Below are 23944 nucleotides of genomic sequence, written 5' to 3' on the forward strand. Positions count from 1 at the left end.
CACCTCAATGCTTTCTCCTCCAGGATGAGGTCTCTGAAACAGCAGAGGCAAAGACTTTTCACTCCCAGAGAAGACAACTCACACCGTGATCACAGGAAAGGTGGGCTCCTAAATGAAGTGCTGTGGAGCATCCTCAAGGTACAAGTGATTGGTATCATTTTCCCCTCTGCCCGCCCCCCCCCCCAGAAGAAGCATCACTGAATCTTTTACTTTTTTAAGGAAAATGTATTTTTGTGAAAATAGACTTTATTGTAATAAAATTTGATATTAAATAAAAACATACCGTATCACCAACACTCGTGGACACTGTGCTGGCATCATTCACGTACCTCACATAACTGTCCTTCTCAAAACACGTACCCCACTGAAACATGCAAAGAAAGAAACACTGAAAAGGATAGAAACCATGTAGTACAAAACTCTCCGTGGCTTAGAAAGGGATGTGTCTTAACTCAAGGAACACATCATCTCATATGAAAATAGCTGCAAACTCTCCATCCCCAGCTCTGCTCTCCAAATGCTCCAACTCAGGAGCAGCCCACTGAAACAGCCAAATAAAACTGCGAAAGAGGCAGGCGAAAAATAAATAAATAAATAGATAGATAAATAAATAAATAAGGCGGAGTCCCCAGCCAGTGTGTGGTCAAGGTGAACCAGCCAAGAGCAGCTCAGAGCAGCCCACGCTAGAGGCAGAAGTATCGACCCCCTTCAGGGTATCGTCCCTTTCTCCATGGGAATCCTCGTGCTGAAACATGACTGAGGCAGTGTGGGATGCTCCTAGGCACAGCTGCATATTTACAGGTTTACAGTACAAATAACTCACTCGTCAGCCCAGAGACAGCAAAGGGGATTCATGGGAACAGAAAAGTGCAAGTTTTCTTTGCAGGAAGTGAAGGAGTTGACAGAACCTCCTTTGGACCAGAGAAATACCAGGGTGTGTAGTACAAGGGATCTCTTCCTAAGGGGTCGGGGCTTTGCTGGGAAAAGCCATTTAGCTAACTTACAGCCAGAATATAATTTTTAAATTAAAATATTTACAGGGAACTGGTGCATTGAGGGCTGCACGGAGCAGGACACACTACTGCGGAGGTAGCTGTATCCTAGAGCTGAGGCCTCACACACCCCAGTGCCATGACACTGTTCAGGGCCACTGCCCGTGCTGGGTGGGCACCCACGGCTGGGCTCTCAGCAGAGACCACAGCTCACAGACCCACTGAAGAGTTTTCTCTATTCAACATACACTTTTTCCCTATGAAAATACTCTAATCAGCTTATTGCAGAGGGCTTCTCCTGAATTTCAGTCCCTGTGTGGACTGCACAGGCAGTCTTTACAGCACAATAAATCCCTTGTTAATTTTTCTTACTGGACCCAAGTTTTTTGAAGAGTTTTTTGCCTTTGAAGAAGAAGCCTCTCTTCTTTTTACTCTGACCAGGTACATCACTGCATTTGAGAACGGCCAGCGATGCCTGCTCTGGACACTGCTCGCCTGTGACAAGGCAGGAAGGTGGTAGAGGAGGAGGAGTTGGTGAGGAGTCACTCTGATCAACAGACCCATCTGGATTTAACTGAGAAAAAGAGAAAAAAAAAAGAAAAAAGCAGAATTTAGAGCTGATGAAAGACATCACGCCAACATAAACCTCAGCCACAGAACCCTGCCTTCTCCCTGCCAGCCTGCCCCTCACCCTGCAAGACTTAGCTCCTCTATGCAGTTGCAGATCCAGTTGGGAAGTTTCCAGTGGATTTACATTTTTCTGTACCCACTATGCAGACCCTGCCTGAGCTCAGACATTCTGAAATTCCTTAACCATGGGCTAAGAATAGGACAGCAGAAAAGCCCCACTGAGGACTTGGTGAAAGATGCTGCTTCACAGCTGAAGACACCATAAGCAAAGCACCTCCTGAGAGCACAGATGGATAGATACTGCTACATCCATGTATGCCTGCTGGCTGCCTGAGCTGGGGGAGCACACTCTGGGACAGGAGGCAGGATGTTAAGAAAAAAACAACCTGATAAGAACAAAGACTGTGCAAGACCTTCAAAAGGTCAAGGAGGCTGGCTGAGCTGGGAGGCTTATGCAGTAGTGGCCGTGCTCTGTCATGGTAAGAAGAGAAACTTGGAGTCTTGCAAGGCTGCTCAGCATCCACCAGATCTAGTTGCAGGAGGGGCAGAAAGCAAAGTCTGATGCTCTGCAGTGGCACCAGTAATGGAGAAGTCTTGGATCAAGTGGCACACAGCAACTGCCATGTGTTCCTAAGTCACCTGAGCATTTGAGAATGTTAACTGGGATCCATGGTCCCAAATGATGCGCTGTGTGCTGCTCCTTTTGGAAAGGGCTTTTAGAAATCAGAAAGTGCCCTAGTCCTGGGCTCAGTTTCCTCTTCACAAAATACCAATGGCAGGTCAGTTCCCAGCAGCAGCCTTCTTCCCATGATCTCTTCTTGCTGGGTTTAAGTGTCTGAACAGTGACCATTTCTGATCTGGCAAGGTAAGCTTTCCCAAGAAGCTGCAAAGTTCACCAGGAAAGAGGCTCTGGGTTTCTGAGGCCCAGGAGAGCACTTGTCCCACCACCTTCTCTTCCACGCAGCTTTTACAAACCAGCATCTTCCAAGCTCCCAGCTGTACACCCTACCTCACCATTACGCAAAACACAACATGACAGTGGCTGGAGCCACAACATGCCCTCATCATCTCTCTGCTTGGGTCCCACTAAGTCAGGGAGAGTTGATTGCATGTCCCTTAAGGGTCTGTAAGCAGCCACAGCTCCAACAGGGAAGATGAGGTAGTGACACCGGCAGCAGGATGCTCTGCCTGGGGTGGAAGCACTACCGAGGAGCAAAGACATTAGCCCTGCACAGGAAATGTTAGAGTATCACAGCAGTTGCTTGCAGTTCACTGGCAGGAGGCAATGTGCTCTGGTTCTGGTCCCACACCGTGCCTGGGGAAAGCTCCTGAATCAAGCAGACGCACAGAGATAACATTACCACCATAGCTATAGCACAATCACGCTTTATGTGCTGTGGGTTAGTTCATTTAAATTTCCTGGGGTCAAAAGTAAAAGCAGCACTGCTCTATCACCTTACTGCCATTTCAGCACCCCACCTTCTGTGTGACAAAGAGCACAAAGTGGCTGTGACCTTCCTCCCCTCACAGGTTGAGGTTATGCTACTGTACTCCAGTTGCTTCACTCTGCTGTGGGAAGAAAGCACTGCTGGTACAAAGTGAGCAGAAACCTCTCCTCTAGAGTCAGACTCAGTACGTGCAGTACCCATCAAGTCAGTCCTGAGCAGACAGGAGTACAGGACTTTGAGAGAGCTTGGTTTTGCTGTGAATATACAACCCCTCCCAACTCCAGACAGTTGAGAGTTGACTACTGTCTCACAGCAATGACTTTAGACTGTCCCAAGTGGCAGTGTCATCAGGCTCTCTCTTACCTAAGCTAAGGTCTCTGGCTACAGGGACAGAGATGTAACTCCACCTCTCCTCACTACAGTAAACAATACAGAGGCTGATTTTTCCTGAACTCACACTCTATTTTCACGTGGAAATCTTGTTCCACACACTTTCGGAGGCACTTCTGTGACTCTTGAGATACGCAGCACTGTGTTGTAAGGCCAGCTACTCCCAGGACATGCTGCAGAGGGCTTGACGGCACAGCCTGGCCCTTGTGAAAGCTGCACTCTGCCTGCAAGCTCCACTCCTCCAACTAATGCTGCAGCATCAACTGCAATCTTTGCATCTTCTGGCGGCACACACACACAAGGTGCAACACTTGGTGTCAATGGCCCCAGTGTTAGTCAGGTCTGAGAAGTCTGGAAATAAACCTGAAAGAATCTAGATGAACCATTCTGAGGAAGATTTATGGAGGCAAAGAGAAAAAGTAAGCCAGATGAGGGCTAACTTGGTAGCCTACTGAGTTCGCTGCGTGCAACAGAAAGAATCCCTGGGTTCTGCTCCAGAAGCTATTTATGCGTTGTGCAATGAAGAATCCTTGGATAAAATGCACAGAGCATTGGGCTAACGTCAGAAGGGCTCTCACCAACACGCAGCAAGTGATCTCCCCTATGAAGCTCAGGCCTCGGGCTGTCTGGCTCAGCATCCCCAAAGGATGTGGGAGTGGTGTGAAGGGCCCTGAACAACTGGGGCCATGGAGGCTTGGTGCCTGTGTGGAAACCAATCTTCTGGCAAAGGTGGGACAGTTTTAGGGCAGATCTGAAGTGGCCCAAACCTTACGCAATCTCTCCTGTAGAGCTAGCTATGAAAGACTGCATGCAAAATGAGAGGCAGGTACCCAGACCAACTCACAAACGTCACAATAATTTACTGTAACAAGGACACTGCAGTATCAGTGTCATTATCCAGTATCTAACAGTTTAAAGGAAGCGACTAGAAGTCTCCTGTCTTTGTGGCTGCAAGTCCTGCTGATTCCCAGCTGTGGTATACAATACCCAGGCAGATTTCCACACCCAGAGGCACTCTCACACACAAGCATGTGCAGATATTCTCAGGGGTCTCTATATGGCAGAAAAGCAACAGAACCAGTTCACAGATTCATCTGGTAAGAGACAAATGATACTAAAATTAGGGCTTCTCCAAGAGAAACACGAAGGAAAAATTGCTCTGTCAAGATCCTGATAAAAGCTATTAGGGTTGATAAACAGAAGAGTCATGTTAGTTTTCAGGAGGCAGTTTTCAGTGCTGTCTCAGGTATTACTGATCTGCATAATTTCAGGAAAACAATATTTCAAACTAAGAAAAACACAGATCTGCTCCCACTGCCCCCCAAAACCAGGGGTCTCACCCCCCCCAGCCCCAAAATTGTTTCTTTAAGTATTATCGGATAGAACAATTATCCACACAAGGTTGGTTTTAGGGGCTAAATGTTACTACTTTAAGTTGATGGTGTGCAGGGGTTTTTCAGGACTATACTCGGGAAGGAGTAAAATCAAGAGGAAAAAAACCCCACAGGCTCAACATGGGGTGTGCTCAGCCTGAGCAGGATCTTGCAAAGGCTAAGCGAAGCTTTGGCTGTTGACGTGCTTGAACAGCGGTAGAAGGGCCAGGCTGAATTACAAAGCAGGTCTTTTCTAACCCTGAATATCCAGCACAGCCCCATCACGGTCCCCAAAACCACCAGATAATTGTTCCAAACAATTGTACTTCATGTGCTGAACAGATCGTGGCTTGTCTTTAATACAGAACCAATCTGGCAGGTAAAGGTCTGCCACCAGAGGATTTGGAGGTGGACTTGCTAGCAGAGCCCCAAACCAGCCTGTCAAACTACAAGCAAGAAAAGGAGTAAACTACAGGTGCAGGACCCTTTAATATGCTAGGCTGGGTGGGAGATTGAAGAGATCTTTTCATACAAACTTACATGGTTGCTCTCTCTCTCTATGTATCATTCATATCTATCACTGGACTCTTCTCTTCCTCATTCTCTGAAGAAAAGAACCGTCACGGGTGCATAATACAGGCAGAAATAAATACATGAAATCGATTAGAATTGAACACTTTCTGAAGGTGCTTTACATTCAGTCTTTGGCAGAAACTGCATGTTACTGATGCAAAAAATATTCATTTGACAGCCGCAGCATTAAAGCAACTGCTCTAAGTTGGTAAGCATGAGTGTTTCAGGGCCCTAGCTTGTGATCATAACTTCTTGGATACTCCTCTTTGTGCTGTATTTTTTATTGCATAGTCTAATCCCCAAATGTTGTCAGACTGAAAGTTAAACTGCTTCACCTTTTTCAGTTGGCAGCATTTAAGATTTACTCAGAAATAATTCAAAATAATCCACCTTCTCCAGTTCAATTTGGAAAGTAAATTGTCCTTATTCTCAGGCCTTTGGCACAGCAGCAGGGAGAAGGGAAGTGTGAAGATCAGACAGGGTGAAACCATCAAATCCAAGAAGTTACAAGCGATTTAAAAATCACTCATGACCATTCTGGAGAAGCTTCTGTTAAGATTGGAACTAGCTTCAATACAAGTCCAAAGCTCTGCCGTGATCCCGTGGTGCACACGCATGCTCCCTGATGTGTTAGGTCTCAAGTTGGGACTGGTAAATTTGATGGGAGCCTGTTTTGCCACACTGACTTTCAGAAGATTCAAACAATACTTCTCTAGAGGCTGCCAGGCATCTTTTGCCTTCAGTGATTTTTCTGCATATCCCCCACTACCCCCATCCCAAACAGCCGCAGCAGAGGTGCTGCTGTTTGTGTTGTATATGCCAACAACACACTTTAACAAGCACGATTCTAAACGCCACGGAGTGAATATGTGACTGGAGTTTGGAAAGCCCCAGGCATGGTTTATCACTGTGAGCTTTCATTCCAGCTCAGGGATGGCCCTCAGAACATGTATGTTTTACAAGAGGAGGTATTCCTTCTGCCTTACCCATCGGGTGTTCTGCCCACAGGTAGTGATGCTGTGAGCACTGTGACAGAGCCAAACACTCAGTGGGGTCAAGGTTCTGTCTCTCCTCAGTAACGACTAACCATACTTAAATGTAGTTAACTAATACAAGTTTGGCTACGAGCAGGGTAAACATACTGCTTTTAAAAGGGGGCAAACACGCCCTTCATATTGGGAAGCTGTTTAGATAGATCTGGATTGCAAAGCACAAGCAGGAGGCAGGACTGCTCACAGTTAAAGAGTGCTAAGGCAGAATCAGCCAGGATTGGTGAGGAAGGGAAGCAGCAGGACAGGAGGCAGTCTGTCACCACACAGAAGCAGCCAACAAAGTCATGCCTAGATAGTTAATATGGATTCCCACTAAAATAAAATTGGCTTCATCATCATCAACTGAATTTTCCAAGTCCCCAGACTATGAAGAATAGCAGCTCGTGGACTAGCTGAGTGCCAAAACTACCAAATCGATCCTGACCTAAGGCAACAGCTTCCTGCTCTGCAGACCCGAAGTCAAGGCCAAGACAAGGGGAGGCTCTGTTGGATCTCTGGCAGACAGAAATGGAGACAAATACAGAGGTCTGAATGGCAGGCAAGCCTGAAACATGTCTAATTTATATGGATTGTTTTTAATCATATTTGAAAGGCATTTCTGTTTAAAAAACAAAAGTGTCATGAGCCGTACGAAAAAAGCTTACAGCCTTGAGCATGCAGGGATATCTGGGCCAACCTGCTGTGTCCAGGGGAACAGTAATCCACTGCTGAACCCAGCACCAGTGGAACGGGGAGAGGAAAGCGGAGCAGCAGCAAGCTGCAGGGCAGCAAGCAGGAGCAGCTTGTGGTCCCCGCTCAGCAGCAGGGCAGACAGGATCTTGTTACCCCGTAAGGTCCGTGACAAAGCCTGGAACAAGGCAGATCAAACTGGTGTCGCAGTTTCCTCACCAGTAAAACGCAAGAGAGGGATTCAAATAGGAACACTTGAAGTTAAGGGCAAATTTGTTGTATATGTTAACTCTGTTTATCAGCCAAGCTGCTTTCTCTTACCCACCTTTAATAAAACACTATTAGCTAAGCCAACCCTTCACATCTGCAGGGGGCAGATGAGTTCTCCCAGCCCTGAAGGTTACCTGAATTTCCCCATGTTTCTGGGAGGACCCAGGCTGGGGCTGGAATAATGACTCCTGGCATCTGAAACGAGCTCTTGTTGCTGTTGGGCAATGCTGGAGAGGAGGGTTAGATCTGTAATGCGCTACACTATGAATTCAACCTGGTTTAATTTTACTTGTTCAGGTCTCCTTTGGCACCCTCTATTCTAACAGATAAGTAATTTGGGAAGAGTAAATCATTTTGAGAAGGAAGCTGAAGAAGGAAACCCACTCTGACTGCTTGTTTTCACCCAAGGAAGTTAGACCTGTGTAATCTCAGGGCTCTTAAACCCTGGTAGTAACAGCTTAGTAACCTGTGATTCACTAGCACGGACTAGCACTTGTGGGCTGGGAGGAAAGGGACTGAATATCCTGAACAGGTAAGGGTATCCTAAACAAGGGACCCAGACAACTTCTGAGTTCAGAAGATGATCCAGCAAGCTACCCACAAACCTTATTTCTGAGTCAGGCCTGCCACTTGCTCTTCCTTTGTAAGAAGGCATTAAGGCTGTAGTGCACACCTTGTACCCGCAAAGCTTGAAATGCCTGGAAGCAAGAGACAGGGCTGCAGGTGAAGCCTAAGGGAGATCAGGCAGCATTTGAAGATAGAGACAGGAGGTGGGTTCAGAGAAAAGGAAGATCTGAGCATGAAAAATAGGATAAGGAATACTGCAGAGAGCAGGAAAGCTAGGTTGAGACCAACGGAGAGTTCTACAGGGGATGACTCAAGGCCATGTACTTCCTTAAGGACTGGCTCAAAGCCAGTCTGGCCCTGCTCGTACACACTTTTATGGGTCTGGCACCACTTGACGGTACCAATAACCTCCCAGGAAGAACTGAAGGTTGAATACATGTGAGCTGGACCAAGCTGTCTCCCTCTCTGCCTCCCACTCCCTAGAATGACACAGCATATGAGGTCCAGGAGTGACCAGGGAGGTGCCACATTTTTGGCCTCACCCACTGAGGACTGACTAAATCTGGCAGATGACCCAAATCTCCCACTTAAGCATCTGTTTCAAGAGTATGAGCAAGGGGTCAGCTCAACCTTTGAACTCCCTGCATCTGTGGGATGCTTTCAAAGTCTTAGAATCCATCCCACAGATCTGTTTGGGAAACTCCCCAGTGTCTTTTGAATTTATCTGAAAGCACCCTGGACCGGATTAAGAGATACCTAACTCAGGATGGGTGGAAGAGCATTGGTGTTTGGGTGTCAGCAACTCCAGAACTCTTTGGCTTGGATATGAGCATATCTGAGGAATTTCATGTATCTGGGGAGCTGGCTGAACTGCTTTGCTTGCAGCAGGACTTCACCACTGACACTTGTGTACATTTAAAGAATTCGCTGGTGGGACCTGGGATCTCTTTGCTCACCTGGGCATAATGAGACTGAGGCCCCAGTGGATGTTGTTACTTTGTGCCCCTTTTTGCAGTATAGGTAAGTCTTCAAGAAGAGCTCCTAGCACTCCCCTCTAAAAACTTTTGAGCACCTGCCATGGAATGAACTGAGCTGCATGCAATTATTTAAATGATTCCATCAGATGCTGCATGCTGTGCAATGCCAATCTTCAGCCACATCACAGTTTGGATGTCTGTATGATGCAGAGTCACACAATCTTACCTGGCTCTCAGCACTCAATGGAAAACCTTCTTTATCTTTTGAATGAAGTTCCTCAACCATGCTTCCATCTGAAGTTACAGCTTCCAAGAAGTTAGATGGGACAAGCCCTCTCTGTTGGTTCAGCTCTCCCTGCAAGGTCAACATTCAGTTCTCACATCAAGTTTCCTGGCTGATGGAAAAATAATAAATAGAGGAGCAGTCCCATGCAGAGAAGCCCAGGACTGCTCTCATGTTGGAAGGATCCAGCAAATTTCATGACTCACATTCTTGCTTAGTTGTGGAACAATTCAGAGTGCAAAAAGAAAGAGGAGAGTAAGGGAAGAAAAGGTGGCAGCAAGCCATGACAAATGGTCATTTCTACAAAATAAAAAAAATTCTACTGCTATCCCAGAAGCCACTGGAATGTGACTATGCCACATGCTTTTGAAGGCATTTGATTTATTCTGGTATTTATTTTTTCAAAGAATGATGTACTACTGGTACAATGTCCTGCAGGCATTTTCTCTGTGCTCACTAAGGTCCAGAGTTGCAAACCAAGCTTGGCTGTATTCCTAAAAAATTGTCTTCAGTTCAACAGCAGGTGGTTGGGTGAGACAAAACCAACCCAAGCAATGTTGTTTGGCCAACCTATAACAGAAGTTAAACAAAACCTGACAATGATCCCCTCCGGACTTTACCTGGAGATGAACTTCAACTTTGATGTGTGAAGACACACAGCTTACTGTGCAGGAAAAGGTGGATGATCCAAGGGCCAAGGATCATGTCTAGCACACAGCTCGTCAGCAGGCACAGTCCCCAGGTACACACAGTAAGTTAAACAGATACCGGTGCTTGTTGAAGTGGCTGGATGGGGGTCATCATCCAATTTTATTCTTATGTTACCATTTTAGCCTTGTGCACTGGATGAGACCACATGTCTGAGTGCTTGGTGACAGCCTACAGCAGGTGCTGATTCACCTCATGTATGTACAGAAAAATGTATTCTAGGCTTTGGGACACCTACAGTCAAGTCATGCCAAGAAATAAACTCAGAACGATTTGGATATTGGGTTTTTAGGAGGAGCATGGACTGCCAGAAACAATCCACCCTGCATTAAGCAGATCCAGGTTTACTTTTTTTTTTTCCAAAAGCAGAATACTTTGTTCCCTGATTTCTGCTCTCCTGCCACTAGATGGACTCCAACGATTTCAGATGTAGCCACCGGACTCCCAACCCTGTACTTACATAATAGAAGCCATCATCATCCATGGACCCAAACACAGTGATAATGTCCCCTGCGCTGAAAGTCAGTTCAGCCTGCAAAGAACAAGACAACAACAGTCACAGGAGAAGCACTGCCTGGAATTTCTCACCAGCAACACAAGATCACTCTGAGTTTCCTGCACAATCTCACCATGAGGGAGGGAGGCCACTGTGTTAAGACTTGCAGGACCAGGATGCAGAAGAGCAACCAAAGTGTGTAACTGTGGAATTCAGTGCTAAGGAAGCATTTCATAAATTAATACAAGAAAAAAGCCTGTTTCTTAAACCAATCCTAACAAAGCTTCAAAATAGTACCTGCCACCTGTTCCGGAAAGGTATGCTGAGAAAAAGCTCAACAAGTACCAGAAATACCTTTAATTTCGTTAACTATAAGTACTAAATCCCACTCCCTTGGATGAGCCTGTTCTGTATGCAATGCTCAAGGGTTACTCACAAGCAGGAATGCACACAATCGGGAAGATCTGACCTGGAAACAGAACGTTACCACACAACACACGTGACCCTTCACCATCAGATCCGTCTGTCCTGTCAGCCACCCCAGCATGCACTCCACAGAGCACAAGACTGAAGACAAAGGTGTAAGCAGTCTCTTCTAATGGAAGAAACTGCCCAGTTACAGCAAAAAAGCTGCTCTGAGACAGAAAAAGTGGAATCTCCAAACAGGCTGTGCCCACTCAAGACACACTGGCTTTATATGCACTTAACGTTAGCTGGAACAGACCTACCTCTAATATATTTACTATATCCTTAGTACTCAATTTATCTCTAGAGGCTGCAGGTTCCTACTATTGGCTGTGAATTATTTTGTTCTATTAGAAAAGACCCTTGTAGGGAACTTCACCCACCGACACACAGAACAGCACAGCTGATCCTACTGTGTCCTGGTGCAAGTTCACAAACAGCAGCTGCAGCCTGCTAGCAGAACAGATGACCAGATTTTCTGGGAGTGTGAACAGGGAGCATCTCCAACAATGCATTAGAACTGCTTGTTTCAATAATTTGAGATCTGACCACGGGGAAGGTTCTAGGAAGACCAAATCACTGCAAAAAATTACAATCTTCTTGTTGACAAGTGCTCAGGTGTTCTTTGGCCGGATGTATGAATACATATATGGATGTTGGTTGATACATGCTCTCATTGAATCTCTCCCAAGCTAATCCACCTCTGTTCTCAGAAGCAGGCTGTCTCACTCATGAGACAGTCTGGGAGGCAAGCACTACCTGAACTGTGCCACCTCTCCGCCATACACTCCTTTCTGGATGCATGGAGAGAATTTGAACCCAAACTCCATGTTTATGTTTGCTCAGAGCAGACTAACACTGCTATGGAGGAGCAGAGAACAGAGCATATTCTAACTAGAAAGGTCGTCTGCAGAAAGGATTCTGCATCTTTTCACCTGAAACAGACTTATCCACAAAACTACTGTTTGGATTATATATAGGGACTGCTGGAAAAGAGGACCAGTCCGTTAAATTGGAACTAAGTCTTCTTGCTTGAACAAAGACCTACATAGGTAGTTAACACAAAAGACATGCTCCAAGATATGCTCACCTAAAGTACCAGAAGTCCATCCAAACTCTTAGGCAGTTGCATCAGTTGCTAACAACTCTGCATCAGTTGCTAACAGCAGGGGCTGCTTCCTCCTCCCCCAGATCTACTAAATCCTGTCTAAGCACCAGAGGATGCTACGAAGCCATGAGATGCTCACATAGTTTCACTGAGACACACGCTGAACATCGTCAGGGGTATACAGCTTCATATTCTTCACAGATAACAGAACAGTGTTATCAGAGAATGCATGACAGAATGTATCAGCAACTCACATTTTATGATTTCAGCCCACCCCTCTGAGCAGTTATATTGCCAAGCTATATCATCCTGGTTTTGACCAAAGTACTAAGTGTCTTGGGACAGAAGAAAAAAAGAAGAAAAAGAAGCCTGTAAGAGGAGCGAGCAGGTGGTTGTTACCTCTACGTCTGCATTTGGAGAGCTCTCCTTAGGGTTATAGTCGAAGACAGCCACCATACTTCGAGGAGTCAGCAGTTCAGCTTCAAAGTCCTGATGCTTCTGGCCTGCAGGACAAAAATAAAGCAAAATATCCTGAGCTGGCAGCTCTAAAACAAAATCCCAAATCACAGCAACTCCTTCACTGTTCTTGGAGTGGACTGAGCAAAAAGAATATTAGGGGGAAACTGAATGGGAGAGAGATCTTAGACACACCAGGGAAAGCAGTTTTCTGATCTCCTGTATCACCTCACAAGCACAAAAATGGGACATCTCCCCATTCCAGCATCCTGGTGTCCTGTCTATATATACAGGAATGTTTGCCAACGACACCAAGCTGTGTGGTGTGGTCGACACGCTGGAGGGAAGGGATGCCATCCAGAGGGACCTTGACAGGCTGGAGAGGTGGGCCTGTGCAAACTGCATGAAGTTCAACAAGGCCAAGTGCAAGGTCCTACATGTGGGTCGGTGCAATCCCAAGCACGACTATAGGCTGGGCGAGGAATGGGTTGAAAGCAGCCCCGAGGAGAAGGACTTGGGGGTGTTGATTGATGAGAAGCTCAGCATGAGCTGGCAATGTGCGCTTGCAGCCCAGAAAGCCAACCATGTCCTGGGCTGCATCAAAAGAGGCGTGACCAGCAGGTCGAGGGAGGTGATCCTGCCCCTCTACTCCGCTCTTGTGAGACCCCACCTGGAGTCCTGCGTCCAGCTCTGGGGGCCCCAGGACAAGAAAGACATCGAGCTGTTGGGGCGAGTCCAGAGGAGGCCACGAAGCTGATCAGAGGGCTGGAGCACCTCTCCTATGAGGACAGGCTGAGAGAGTTGGGATTGTTCAGCCTGGAGAAAAGGCGGCTCCAGGGAGATCTAATCACAGCTTACCAGTACCTGAAGGGGCCTACAGGACAGATGGTGAGGGACTGTTCATCAGGAAGTGTAGTGACAGGACAAGGGGGAATGGGTTTAAGCTAAAAGAAGGTCGATTTAGATTAGATGTCACAAAGAAATTCTTTACTGTTAGAGTGATGAGGCACTGGAACAGGTTGCCCAGAGAGGTTGTGGAGGCCCCATCCCTGGAAGTGTTTAAGACCAGGTTGGATGAGGCTTTGGGCAACGTGTTCTAGTGGAGGGTGTCCCTGCCCGCAGCAGGGGAACTAGATGATCTTTGAGGTCCCTTCCAACCCAAACCATTCCATGATTCTATGATTCTATGTTTTCTATTTATACACACACAGAGGACAGCAGCCTCTTCACAGTGTCTCAAATGGACATTTCCCCTCCCTCCACACAAGGCTCTGCTAAAGAGCTACAAAATTTATCCTCCAAGTGCCAGGGGAACAGCCAGAGCCCTGGACAGCATCGCCCAGCAGCCCAGCCACAGCAGGCCTCATTGTTCAGGGAACATGCTGCATTTTCACAACCACCTGCCTGTTCAGCCCCTTATTTACAGACTGCTCTGAGTCTACAAAAGCAAAGTCTGGTGTTACAGAAAACACACATTGTCCAGTCCTTCATCTTATGGATTTAATTGCAGCTTCAGGTCAATACTGGATGGGCTAGCAAGGGGTCTGCAGGCTTGGCCTCTCTGGCCATCAAGAGATGACTGTGCACCTAAGCAGAGTGAGCACCTCCTCAAGGGACCTTGGATTTTAAGGACTGCGGCATCAGATGAGTAGGAGATTTCCCTGCTCCTCCAAAACACAACATGCACGCCCTCTGCCTTCAAACACCCCATTTAGTCAAAGACTACTGCACCCACTACTAAATAAAAGAACTAAAAATCTTCATTCCTGAGAATGACTGTTTTCTTACAGTGCTCCAAAGGAGCACTACAGGGTCTTGCATTGGCCCTTGACCACAAAACGTGTCTCTATTATGATCATGCAAATGTACCAACCCTCCTCTCAGAGTAAGAAAGAGCAATTCTCACCTGGATAGGACTTGTACTTCTCCTGTTTATCCAGCCCTGCTGGGGGAAGAAAACATCTCATCAGTGGGTATTCATCTTCCAGAAGCGACCACACCACACGACGGACAAACAACAATAAAAAGACCAAAGACCAAGGCAGCAAACAACAGAAGCAAACTGTTCATGCAACTCAAAGCCTACATCAGTAACCATGACTCAGGGACGTAACAGGAAGCAGAAGTCAAGCTCCAAAACTATAAAAGACATCACTGTTGTTAAAAACTTAACACCAGCACAGGGATGGGCTCGCTTTCCACTTCCTAGCAGTCGTACAGAGACAAACATCTGAGGGTCCTGTAAGCAAGTAGTAAAAATTCAATGCAGTCTGTAATCCTATTGCAAAAATCAAAGAGGAAGCAGTGGGTGACACAGACCTTTCTTGGAGCGTCTAGGTTTTGGAGGAGGGACGGTTTGGCGGCGTGGAGGTGGAGAATATGTGCCATTTCCTTAATAAAAATCCAAAAAAGCAAATAAATAGACAAGAGAAACAGACAGTGAATGGAAAGTGAAAAGCATCTTGAAGAGTGAACAGGCAACAGAGTAGCATGACATGCTTCCCCTGGGAAGCAGACACCATGATTTCTATGGGCAAAGCCCAAATCTCCATTTCTCGTATGTGGTCTCAGATGAGGCATGATCCACATCCCAAATACACACAGAAATCCACGTTGTATTTATGCCCACTAGCCGTACCTCAGTACACATCAGACAAACTTCACCACTTTGCTGCATTTTATCTTTTAGAAGCAGCATCACAAGGGTAAAATAAAACCATGTATCATTAACATGCGAAAAGCACCAGGTGAGGTCCAACCCATCAACTCGCTCAGATGGGAACAGACCTTGGGAAGTCCCTAGTTAATGGTTCCGCACCAAGCAGGGTCAGTACTGGACGAGTCCCCATATAAGCCTGCAGAAGGAGTTCCCAGACCAGCCCCTCCAAGGTGTTTTCTTAGTTATGAGGCTGTAATATGGGTTTGCAGCAGCAGGAGAACAATGGTACATAGAGCCTGGCTGCCTAAGGAAAGAAGGTTTACCCTCTGCACACACACCTAAAATTATGTCTTTTTCACTACTACTATCCTCCTGAAAACTTGCAAACCCACTGTGTTTCATGAAGTCTCAGAGCTATTAAGGTGCTTTATTATTCTGAGACTACGCAGCGGGGCAGGGAGCCTTGTGTATCCACATGGGGACAAAGGCCACCACAGGCATCTAGCCACCTCTGGGCACCAAAGGATACACGCAGGAGAAACATTATGGATGTCCCAAGTGTGAAAAAAGCCCTACTCAAATCTCTCCTCTCCCTAGACATGAGGGAGACCAAAGGACACAAACCTACCAAAAATGACAGAACGAATGCAACAGCCTCCCTCAAGCCCTGTGCTCCACAGGACCAACCTTCCAGAGACCCAATTTAGGAGCTGGGCACTGCCAGCCCCTTTGCCTCCAGGGCTGGATACTGGGTCTCACTGCAGAGAAATGGAAACAAGTTTGATCCTTCTTTTTCTTTTTCTGGTTGTTTTTCCTCCACTGCCTGTGAGAGGCAGCAGAACAGCTCGGTCAGTGTCAGAGCTTACCTTTGTTCCTCTGAGCACCCATCAGAGCCACACTTGTGCTGTTTTACTTTGCTGGACTGGTGGAGAAACTGGCCCGCCAAAACGAGAATTTCCTCGTTTTAACAAGTGGAGCAAGTCAAACAATTGCTGCTGGTAGCAGAGAGTACACAGAGAGGTGCAGGATGACGGGTGGGAGGGATGAGGGACAGGCACTGGGCCACGAATATGTGACAGCAGTCCTGGAGCTCACAGCCATGGAGCTGCAGACTCACTCAGCCCAAGCTGTGACGGCTGCACTTCCCAGGGAAGGTTCCTCTCCTCTCTCTCAGTACACGAGTAGGGAGAAACAGAAAAGTCTCTGCAGTACATAATCATAGAATCATACAATCATTTTGGTTGGAAAAGACCTTTAAGATCATCAAGGACAATGGTTAACCCAGCACTGCCAAGTCCAACCACTAAACCATATCCCTAAGAACCACATTTACACGTCTTTTAAATACCTCCAGAGATGGTGACTCCATCACTTCCCTGGGCAGCCTGTTCCAATGACTGACAACCCTTTCGGTGAAGAAGTTTTTCCTAATATCCAAACTAAACCTCCCCTGGCACAACTTGAGGCTGTTTCCTCTTGTCCTATTGTCCTACTTGGGAGAAGAGACCAACACCCACCTGGCTACAAGCTCCTTTCAGGTAGTTGTAGAGAGCTGTAAAGTTGTAGACAAGGTCTCCCCTGAGATTCCTTTTCTCCAGGCTAAGCGTACTTCAGGTAGTGAGGAGGAACCTAAGAACCAGCAGGTCTGCTCCTTGTACACTCCTGACTGTGAGACCTTGCTGTCTCACATCCTTCCTTCCCCATGAGTCTCTCCCCATCTTCCTCCATTCCCAAGTCACAGATGCTCTCACCCAAAAGCAGGGTCACCCCTATGGGTTCAATTACAGACTCGCAAATCAAAGGAGAGAATGCAGAAGTGAAAACTCTCACTCACATCCTTCAGCTGCTCTTCAAACTTTTTTTGTTACCCCTTCTCTAGTGAGCATCAGCCTCACTCACACTCCGTGCTGAATTCACAGACACGACACCTCAAGCACAGAAGTGGCTCCAGCAGCTGCAAACGCAGCCTTGGGCAGCACTGTGCTGCAGCAGAGTCAGGTATGAACCGAGATGTCAGAACACCCGCCTCCCCCGTCCATCGAGACCTCCCTGCTTGCTACTGCAACAGCCGCTAAACAAGCCTTCAGGTCCTGGGGACCAGCCCTAGGGATTGTTTTGGTGGGCTGCACTGGCCACACAGCTTGACAGCACAACTGAGCTTTCCACACTTCAGCAAAGAAAGAAGCTGACAATAGCACAGCACACACATAAAGGAGATACAGTACCTATGCTCTCCATCGATGTGTCCGCAGGCAGGAACCCCTGCTTTAGGAGCTGCTTCTTGATTTCATTATTCTCCACCTGGACTTCTGACACCATGTTGCAGGGAATGTACCCCTCCCTTCCTGCACATTCACCCCTGTAAAAGCCATCAGCGTCCTTGTCTCCAAACACCTACAAGGGAAAAGAGGCCAGAGACTGTTTATGCTACAGGGACTGAGATGCACAGAGAATGGAGAAAGGGAAGCTAAGGAAACTCCCAAGATGGAGGCAGCTCTGCCTCCCAAGGTTTATGCTGTCCCTGGAACATCAGATGGAATCCATGCAGAGTAGGAGACATTCGGTAAGGTGTGCTCTTACTTTCAGGATCTGCCCCTCCTTAAACGGGAGCTCCTCTTCTGCTGCATCAGGGTTAGGAGACATAGAAACAGGATCGTAGTCAAAGAGAGCCACAAATATTCTAATTCCATCGTCTTTAACAGAGGTTTCTGAAGCGGTGCTCCTTGGAGGACCTGTGCGCAGACAGGACACACCAGAGATAACATCAGGACCATTCCTCTGCCATAGCCCTGCATGGCTCACATACCACCTTCTACCCTCTCCCCTGCCATTCCCAACAGCCTCCCTCTCTCCTGATGCCAGACACTCTCCCCCTTGCCCACTCACCTGGACTAGAGAGCAAAGGTTTCTGCATTTGGCGGCTTCTTACACTCTTGTTCCCTCTTCTGCTGGGAGCCTGCCAGGCAGCTGTGCCAGGCAGCTCCTGGCCCCTAGGATCTTTATTACCGGATGCCTGCAACAGGAACCACCAAGAGAGTTAGTAGTTGCCTCTGCCTTCTGACTCGCGTGAACAGCGCTCAGCCCAAACGCACTCCACAAAGAGCAGTGCATCCAAATGCAACATTCCTCTTCAGGGACACTCGAGAGCTGAAAATACCAAGGGAGCTGGAAAACAGAACTAAGTACAGGCAGGCACCCTGCCAGGCACCAGTGACAATCCCCTTGGGGAGCGTGAGAACACAGGAAAGGGCATTTCGAGGGGAGGCAATGACATTACAGTCATCATCTACACAAAGCTTTCACAAATCAGCTTATTTCACCAGGGATTTTCATTTGGGTCCCACAGCCTCCTGCAGTGAGGAGGAAGACCCAGTGTGAAAAGGAATACTGCATCGGTGACACTCGGTCAGTTAGCAGGAAAAGCAGAAGCAGCTAATACAAGAAAAGCCACGGAGCAGCACAGAACTACAGAATGCCTCAGATATTCTTCCAGACAATCCTAGAGGAGGGTCCTTTCTCTGGACAACACTGAACAAAGCAAGATACAGGCAGGCCAGGGAAGCAGAGGGAAGCTAACACCACTGCAAGCTGCTTCAAAGCCAGAATAGGAAAAGTCACCCAACCCTTTTGTGCAAGGAGGTGCTACGTATCCCCTTCGAAGGATGTTCGAGCCTCCTTCTCCAGCCAGGTGACTTACAGTCCAGGTCCCAGCCCTGCTCCTCAGAACTGCTCTCACATCCCAGTGCCTCCTTCTCCTGGCAGAAGAATCGCAAGCGCTGGCTCGGAGACCCAGCCCACTCCATACCCTGCTCTTCCATCATCTCCAGTCTGGTCAGGTCCCTTCTGCCATCCGTGTGGGCCACCTCAGATTGACTGGAGCAATCACTCCAGCCCCCCTGACAACTCTGGGACCCTTCTGGCCACAGCCTGCTCTCAGGGGGGGATGCACAGGTCGAATCCTGATCATCTTCGGAGTCATATTCAATGTCTATTTCCAGGCTCCTGGGGCTGGAGCAGTGTGTTGCCATCACAGCAGGTTCTGCAAACCCTGAAAGCGCTGCTTTCATGTGGTTTTTTCGTAGGGCACCTTGTCTGGCTCGACTGAACATATCAAACCCCTCCTTACCACCAGCACTGCTCACAACATTCAGCTCTTCCCTGAGGCTAGGAGCTCTGTATAACCCACCTCCCATCTGGCTGCAGTTGCCCAGCAGACGACTGCAGTGCTCTGTTAAATCATTCTGTCTCTTCCTACTCATCTCAGCCCGACTCCGGATCTTCTCTCGGTAATTATTTCCCTTCTTCTTGCTCCAAGCAGGACTTGCCCCAGTCCCAGACTTCGGCTCGTTCTCCTGGTAGCTCCAGTTTGCCTTCTTCTGACTCCAGGCCAGCTGGACAAAAGCAGGATTTGCCTGGTCAGCATCCGCTCCACTCTCCTTAGCACCATGCTCCTCCCGCAGAGTCTGAGCGGACAGATCCATGGAGGTATTACTCCCATCTGCCTTTAGAAATGGCTCCTTGACATTGAGCGGCTTCTCTGTCCTGCCTGAATGGTAGGTAAGCGTTTCCAAAGAGTCTTGAGGGTTTGCTTTTTCCTCCATAACACACTTCTCATCCTCATCTTCATCCTCATCCTCAGTCACTTCAGGGATGCTAAACAATTTCTTGCTGTGGTTCTTCTGAAGCGGGAGCTCTAGTATCCTCTCCAGAATCTCCTCATCGCTGTCAGTATCACAAAGATCCATCTGTACCCAGATCAGCCCCCGAGAAAAGCCACAGCCAGGACAAGCAAAGGAAAAAAGAGAGGAAATAAACATTAAAAAGAGAGGCAAAGTTACAGCCGATTCCCTCCCAGCACAGTGGTATGGATCAGCAACTGTGGTCAGCAGCGAAGCAAGGGTAGGAAGCAAGAGAGAGCAATGGGTCTTCTGGCAAAAGACAATCAGATGAACTAGCAATGCAGTGGAAAGCGAGAAAGGCCAATGCATGGAAGAGCTCCCTCCCAGCTTCTGCCTCTGTGCACACAACTGCCTGCAGCACCTTTCACCCTGCCTACCCGATTTCCCACAGCTTCAGCGTCCCCAGTCTGGGATGACAGGGCAGGAGAGGCACAGTTCCTCCACGGCTGCTCACTGCCCATCAGAGCTGACTGCGTCCCTCCCTGCGCAGGGATGAGTCTCACAGCCTGTGCTCACACGTGGACCCACAGTCCTCCCTTACCTCTCTGTCCTTGCACTGGAACAGAAGGAAGTGACCCTGTGCAGCAAGACACCCCTGGGAGCTGTTCCTGCTACGGGAGGCTTTTCCCTAGGTCTTTCCCATCATCTGTCAAGGCCCAGCTCTACAGCAGTTTACTGTCTGCAAATCCAGGTGAACAGAGTTGCCACAAATACACACGAAAACCCTTTACCTCAAAGGGGTGATGCAGACTTGTATTTCACTTGCAGCTGGGTAAAAGCCTACCAGGTTACATAAAACTTTTGGGGAAACACTGCTGAATTTTAAAATTTGTCTTGGACCAACTACAGAATTTACGTTTTGTCTGTTACTACATTTATACTAAAATAAAAAGGTAGAATCCCAGTGTAATTTAGGTTGGAAGATACCTCTGGAGGTCTCCTGTTCAACTTCCCGGACAATTTATATCATGACATGTCCTAAAAACATTTACAAATAGTTTACAAAGCATATGTAGCTATTGATGTTTTAAGCTACAGGCATGAGCAGGCCTGGTCAGAGATAATTAAAAACTGAACCACAGTGGGGGGGGAGAAAAGGCAGTTGTAAACTGCCTATTGATTATTCCAACCTCCGTAACTTTTTCCAAGCAAAAGTTGGTGTTGAATTATATTTAGAATTGGTTGAAGGGGCCTCCAGAGGTCTCCAGTTCAATCTCCTACTTGCAGCAGGTCTGCTGCCAACAGTAGATTGGTGTCTTTGCTGAGTTGAGGCTTGAAAACACCAAAGGACGGAGATCCCACACCGCTCTGGGGACCTGTCCCAAGGCTGCACCACTCTCCTGGGAAAGAAGTTTGTACTCATCTCCAGCATGAACCTCCCAAACAGCAACGCATGACTGCTGCCTCTTTTTATATCATCCGCTACGAGCAAGACGACTTTGGCTGTCTCATCCTTTTAACCATCCTTCAAGCAATTGTACGCAGCTACAAGATCTCCTGCTAGCCTCCTCTTTTCCAGACCAAAAAAGCTCAGCTTCCTCAAACTCTCTTTCCAGGACATGCACTCTAGGCTCCTACCTTGTTAGCACTAATTAGGAACATGCAGAATTTATAAATGCCACCATAAAATAAGTCCAGTAAGTCTTATTTTGGCTGTTTACAAAGTTGTGGCTTTTGCTTTTGAGTTTTAATATAATTAATTGTTTCAGAAATTAAACAACATTTGAGTTTTAAAAGCAGCATCCCTCCATTCTGTCATCCCTCAAATCCTGAAAGAGTTGGCTGAGGAGTCTTGAGATAACCCAAAATGTTACTAAATATGCAGAATCCTAGAGAAAAGCCACACTGAGACCTGGCCTGCTCTACTCACCATCCTCCTTCACCGTCTGCAGCAGCATGGGAGCTCTGTGCCCTAAAGCTTCCTGCCCCTGATGCCCTCTTCCCATTCAGCATCTTGTCATGCTCACACCCTCAACTTGTCACTGCCAGCACAGAAAGCAATCACTTTATCAGGTCAAGAAGCACCAGTTTGCTCAATTCAACAGGATGTGCGTGGGGTTTCAGTGTTTCTTTTTTCAGAAAAAAAACCAACACAAAACTAAAAACATTCAGGCCAATAAAACATCCAGGAAAAAGAGATAAGGAACAGCGTTCTTGACTGTTCTTATTTCCTCTTTTGTCCTTTCAGGGAAACTGTTTTGCTTCCATTTTTTTTCCAGTGCAATTTCAACAGCTCCTTACCAGGCAGCCCCAGCATCTCCAGCCACTGGGCTCTCCTGGGGCTCCTGCACTGCAGGTCCAACCTCCCCACCTGGGAAGCCGAACCCCCGTCAGAAGGGGAAAAGGAACGGCAGCAAATTTACTCCAGAATCATTACACTGTCTGCTGCTGATCACTTAATGCTCACCAGATCCATCCCATCTGTGCTGCAGGCTAGCAGCCACACCGGTCAGCATCAAACTACAAATGTTCTTTGGTCACGTGAAAAAAAAAAAGGAGCTTTCTTGCTATACAGGCATATCACATTTCCTGCAAACCTTTCTAATTTCTTAATCATTCAACCTCAATACTTTCCCTCATGCACATTCACCTCAACTGCCATAATTTGTATGATTACATACCACTTTCTTCCAGTCACGCAGTTTTAAGCACATTACCTGCCACAGATGCATTAACTGTGTGAACTTGGAACATGAATTAACGCGACCACTGACACTTCAGCTCAATCAGTATTTCCTCACTTGCAACACTTGAACTGCAAAGCTGTGGCTCTGCTCCTACAAGCCATCCCCTCAGAGGGCACAAGGTCTAAGCAAAACAATCTGAGCTAAGTTATTCACATTCCAGACTGCTCACAGGGCTGAGGCCAAACTATTACATGCCTGTTTTGCCTGAGGAGGGAAGGTGGGTTGGTACAGGATCTACAGATGGTTGGACTTTACAGATTCCTGTGTGTTCACTGTTTATATCTATATTAAGAACTTGATCAATAGGATTGATTTTTAAGTCTGGGTTCTAAAGTTCACATTACATTGTGTGTTTTTCCAACTAATTAAACCCTGGGTACATTCGTTCCATATAAACACCCTTCCCTCTCACAAAGTACTTGCATTTTCATTAGCTTAAGACAACACTGGCAGTAAAAGCAGAGCAGGCAGGAACTGAGCCAAGCACTGGGCTCAGACCAGCACCTCCTCCTGCGAGCTGATGACATGGGATGGCTGCACTGGCGCTCCCCGCAAGCTTACTTTTATTACTCTGCTACAAGTTACCTTTTCCCCATTCTCCCGGTAACATGACTCTCTCTGGTCCCATTTCTTCTCTTCCAGAGCTTCTGAAGACAGTTCATCTTCCTCCTCCTCTTCCAAAATATCTGAAAGGTCAGAACTACGGTTGTGCTCAGCGAAAAGGGTCAGCTGTCGTCTTCCCATTTCAGACATTTTTTCTTCTTGCTATTGAAAAACAAAACAGATTTCTTCAGTCCTCTCGGGCACTCTATTTCAGCAATAAAGTAGCTTTTTGCCTTTCTCTATTACACATACAGCTTAAGCGTGGCAGGAAAAAAAGTGTGCAGCACCCAATACAGCAATTAGTATGTGCATGCACACACACAGAGACAAAACTGGCAGACACGTATTATAGCCTGCAGAAGAACAGTACTGCATATGATTGTAAAACTTAGGGGTGTCAAATACAATCCACATCCCTCCATGGACAGAGAAATTCAACCAACAAACCTCTCTTTTCACTCTGGACATTTCTTTCATCGCCTCCTTGCCAGGGGACAGCCTCAGGAACTCCTGGCAGCTGCTCCCACCCGTGCTTGTGTCTTGGAAGGTGCCCTCTGTCCCCTCAGCCTGGCTGGGGGAGGGCTGAGACTCTAGGCTCAAGTGCTTCTCTTCTGCCTCTTTCTCTCTTTTAGCACTGGGACCAAAAGGTGCCTCTTCCACAGAGCATGCATGGCAGGTCTCCACACGTGTCTTCTGACTACTGTTAGACGGGCTTTCCAGCTCTGGCACTTCGGTTACAGATTGCTCCATCTGGGAAACAAACTGAAAAAAGCTCATCACAAACAATGAAACCTGGGGGAGATACCACCCAACACTCGTGCGTCAGAAGGGGGCCCTTACCACCCCAAACTCTCCGAGA

The 23944-nt window shown here is 47.3% G+C and overlaps 1 protein-coding gene across 12 annotated transcripts in view; it reads right to left on the reverse strand.

The window, feature by feature from the left end:
- Positions 1–216: 216 nt before the first annotated feature.
- The window catches only part of TSPOAP1 (TSPO associated protein 1), a 72352-nt gene continuing 48624 nt past the window's right edge, over positions 217–23944 (reverse strand). For 4 of the 12 annotated variants that reach the window (XM_054847314.1, XM_054847316.1, XM_054847307.1 and 1 more), the window contains 12 exons: positions 23533–23847; positions 23068–23247; positions 18740–19861; positions 18003–18129; positions 17697–17848; positions 17342–17510; positions 14777–14848; positions 14364–14402; positions 12401–12504; positions 10393–10464; positions 9168–9296; positions 217–1566 (listed from right to left, as the gene is read on the reverse strand). In XM_054847314.1, coding sequence (XP_054703289.1) covers positions 1351–1566; positions 9168–9296; positions 10393–10464; positions 12401–12504; positions 14364–14402; positions 14777–14848; positions 17342–17510; positions 17697–17848; positions 18003–18129; positions 18740–19861; positions 23068–23247; positions 23533–23847 — 2697 coding nt within the window. In that variant the 3' untranslated portion in view covers positions 217–1350. Of the gene's footprint in view, positions 1567–5373; positions 5438–9167; positions 9297–10392; positions 10465–12400; positions 12505–14363; positions 14697–14776; positions 14849–17341; positions 17511–17696; positions 17849–18002; positions 18130–18739; positions 19862–23067; positions 23248–23532; positions 23848–23944 lie in introns of those variants that run through there. The other 8 variants (XM_054847315.1, XM_054847311.1, XM_054847310.1 and 5 more) reach the window with 8 other exon arrangements.

The sequence above is a fragment of the Grus americana genome, chromosome 19 (assembly GCF_028858705.1).
Source record: "Grus americana isolate bGruAme1 chromosome 19, bGruAme1.mat, whole genome shotgun sequence".
In the NCBI taxonomy this organism is placed as follows: Eukaryota; Metazoa; Chordata; class Aves; order Gruiformes; family Gruidae; genus Grus; species Grus americana.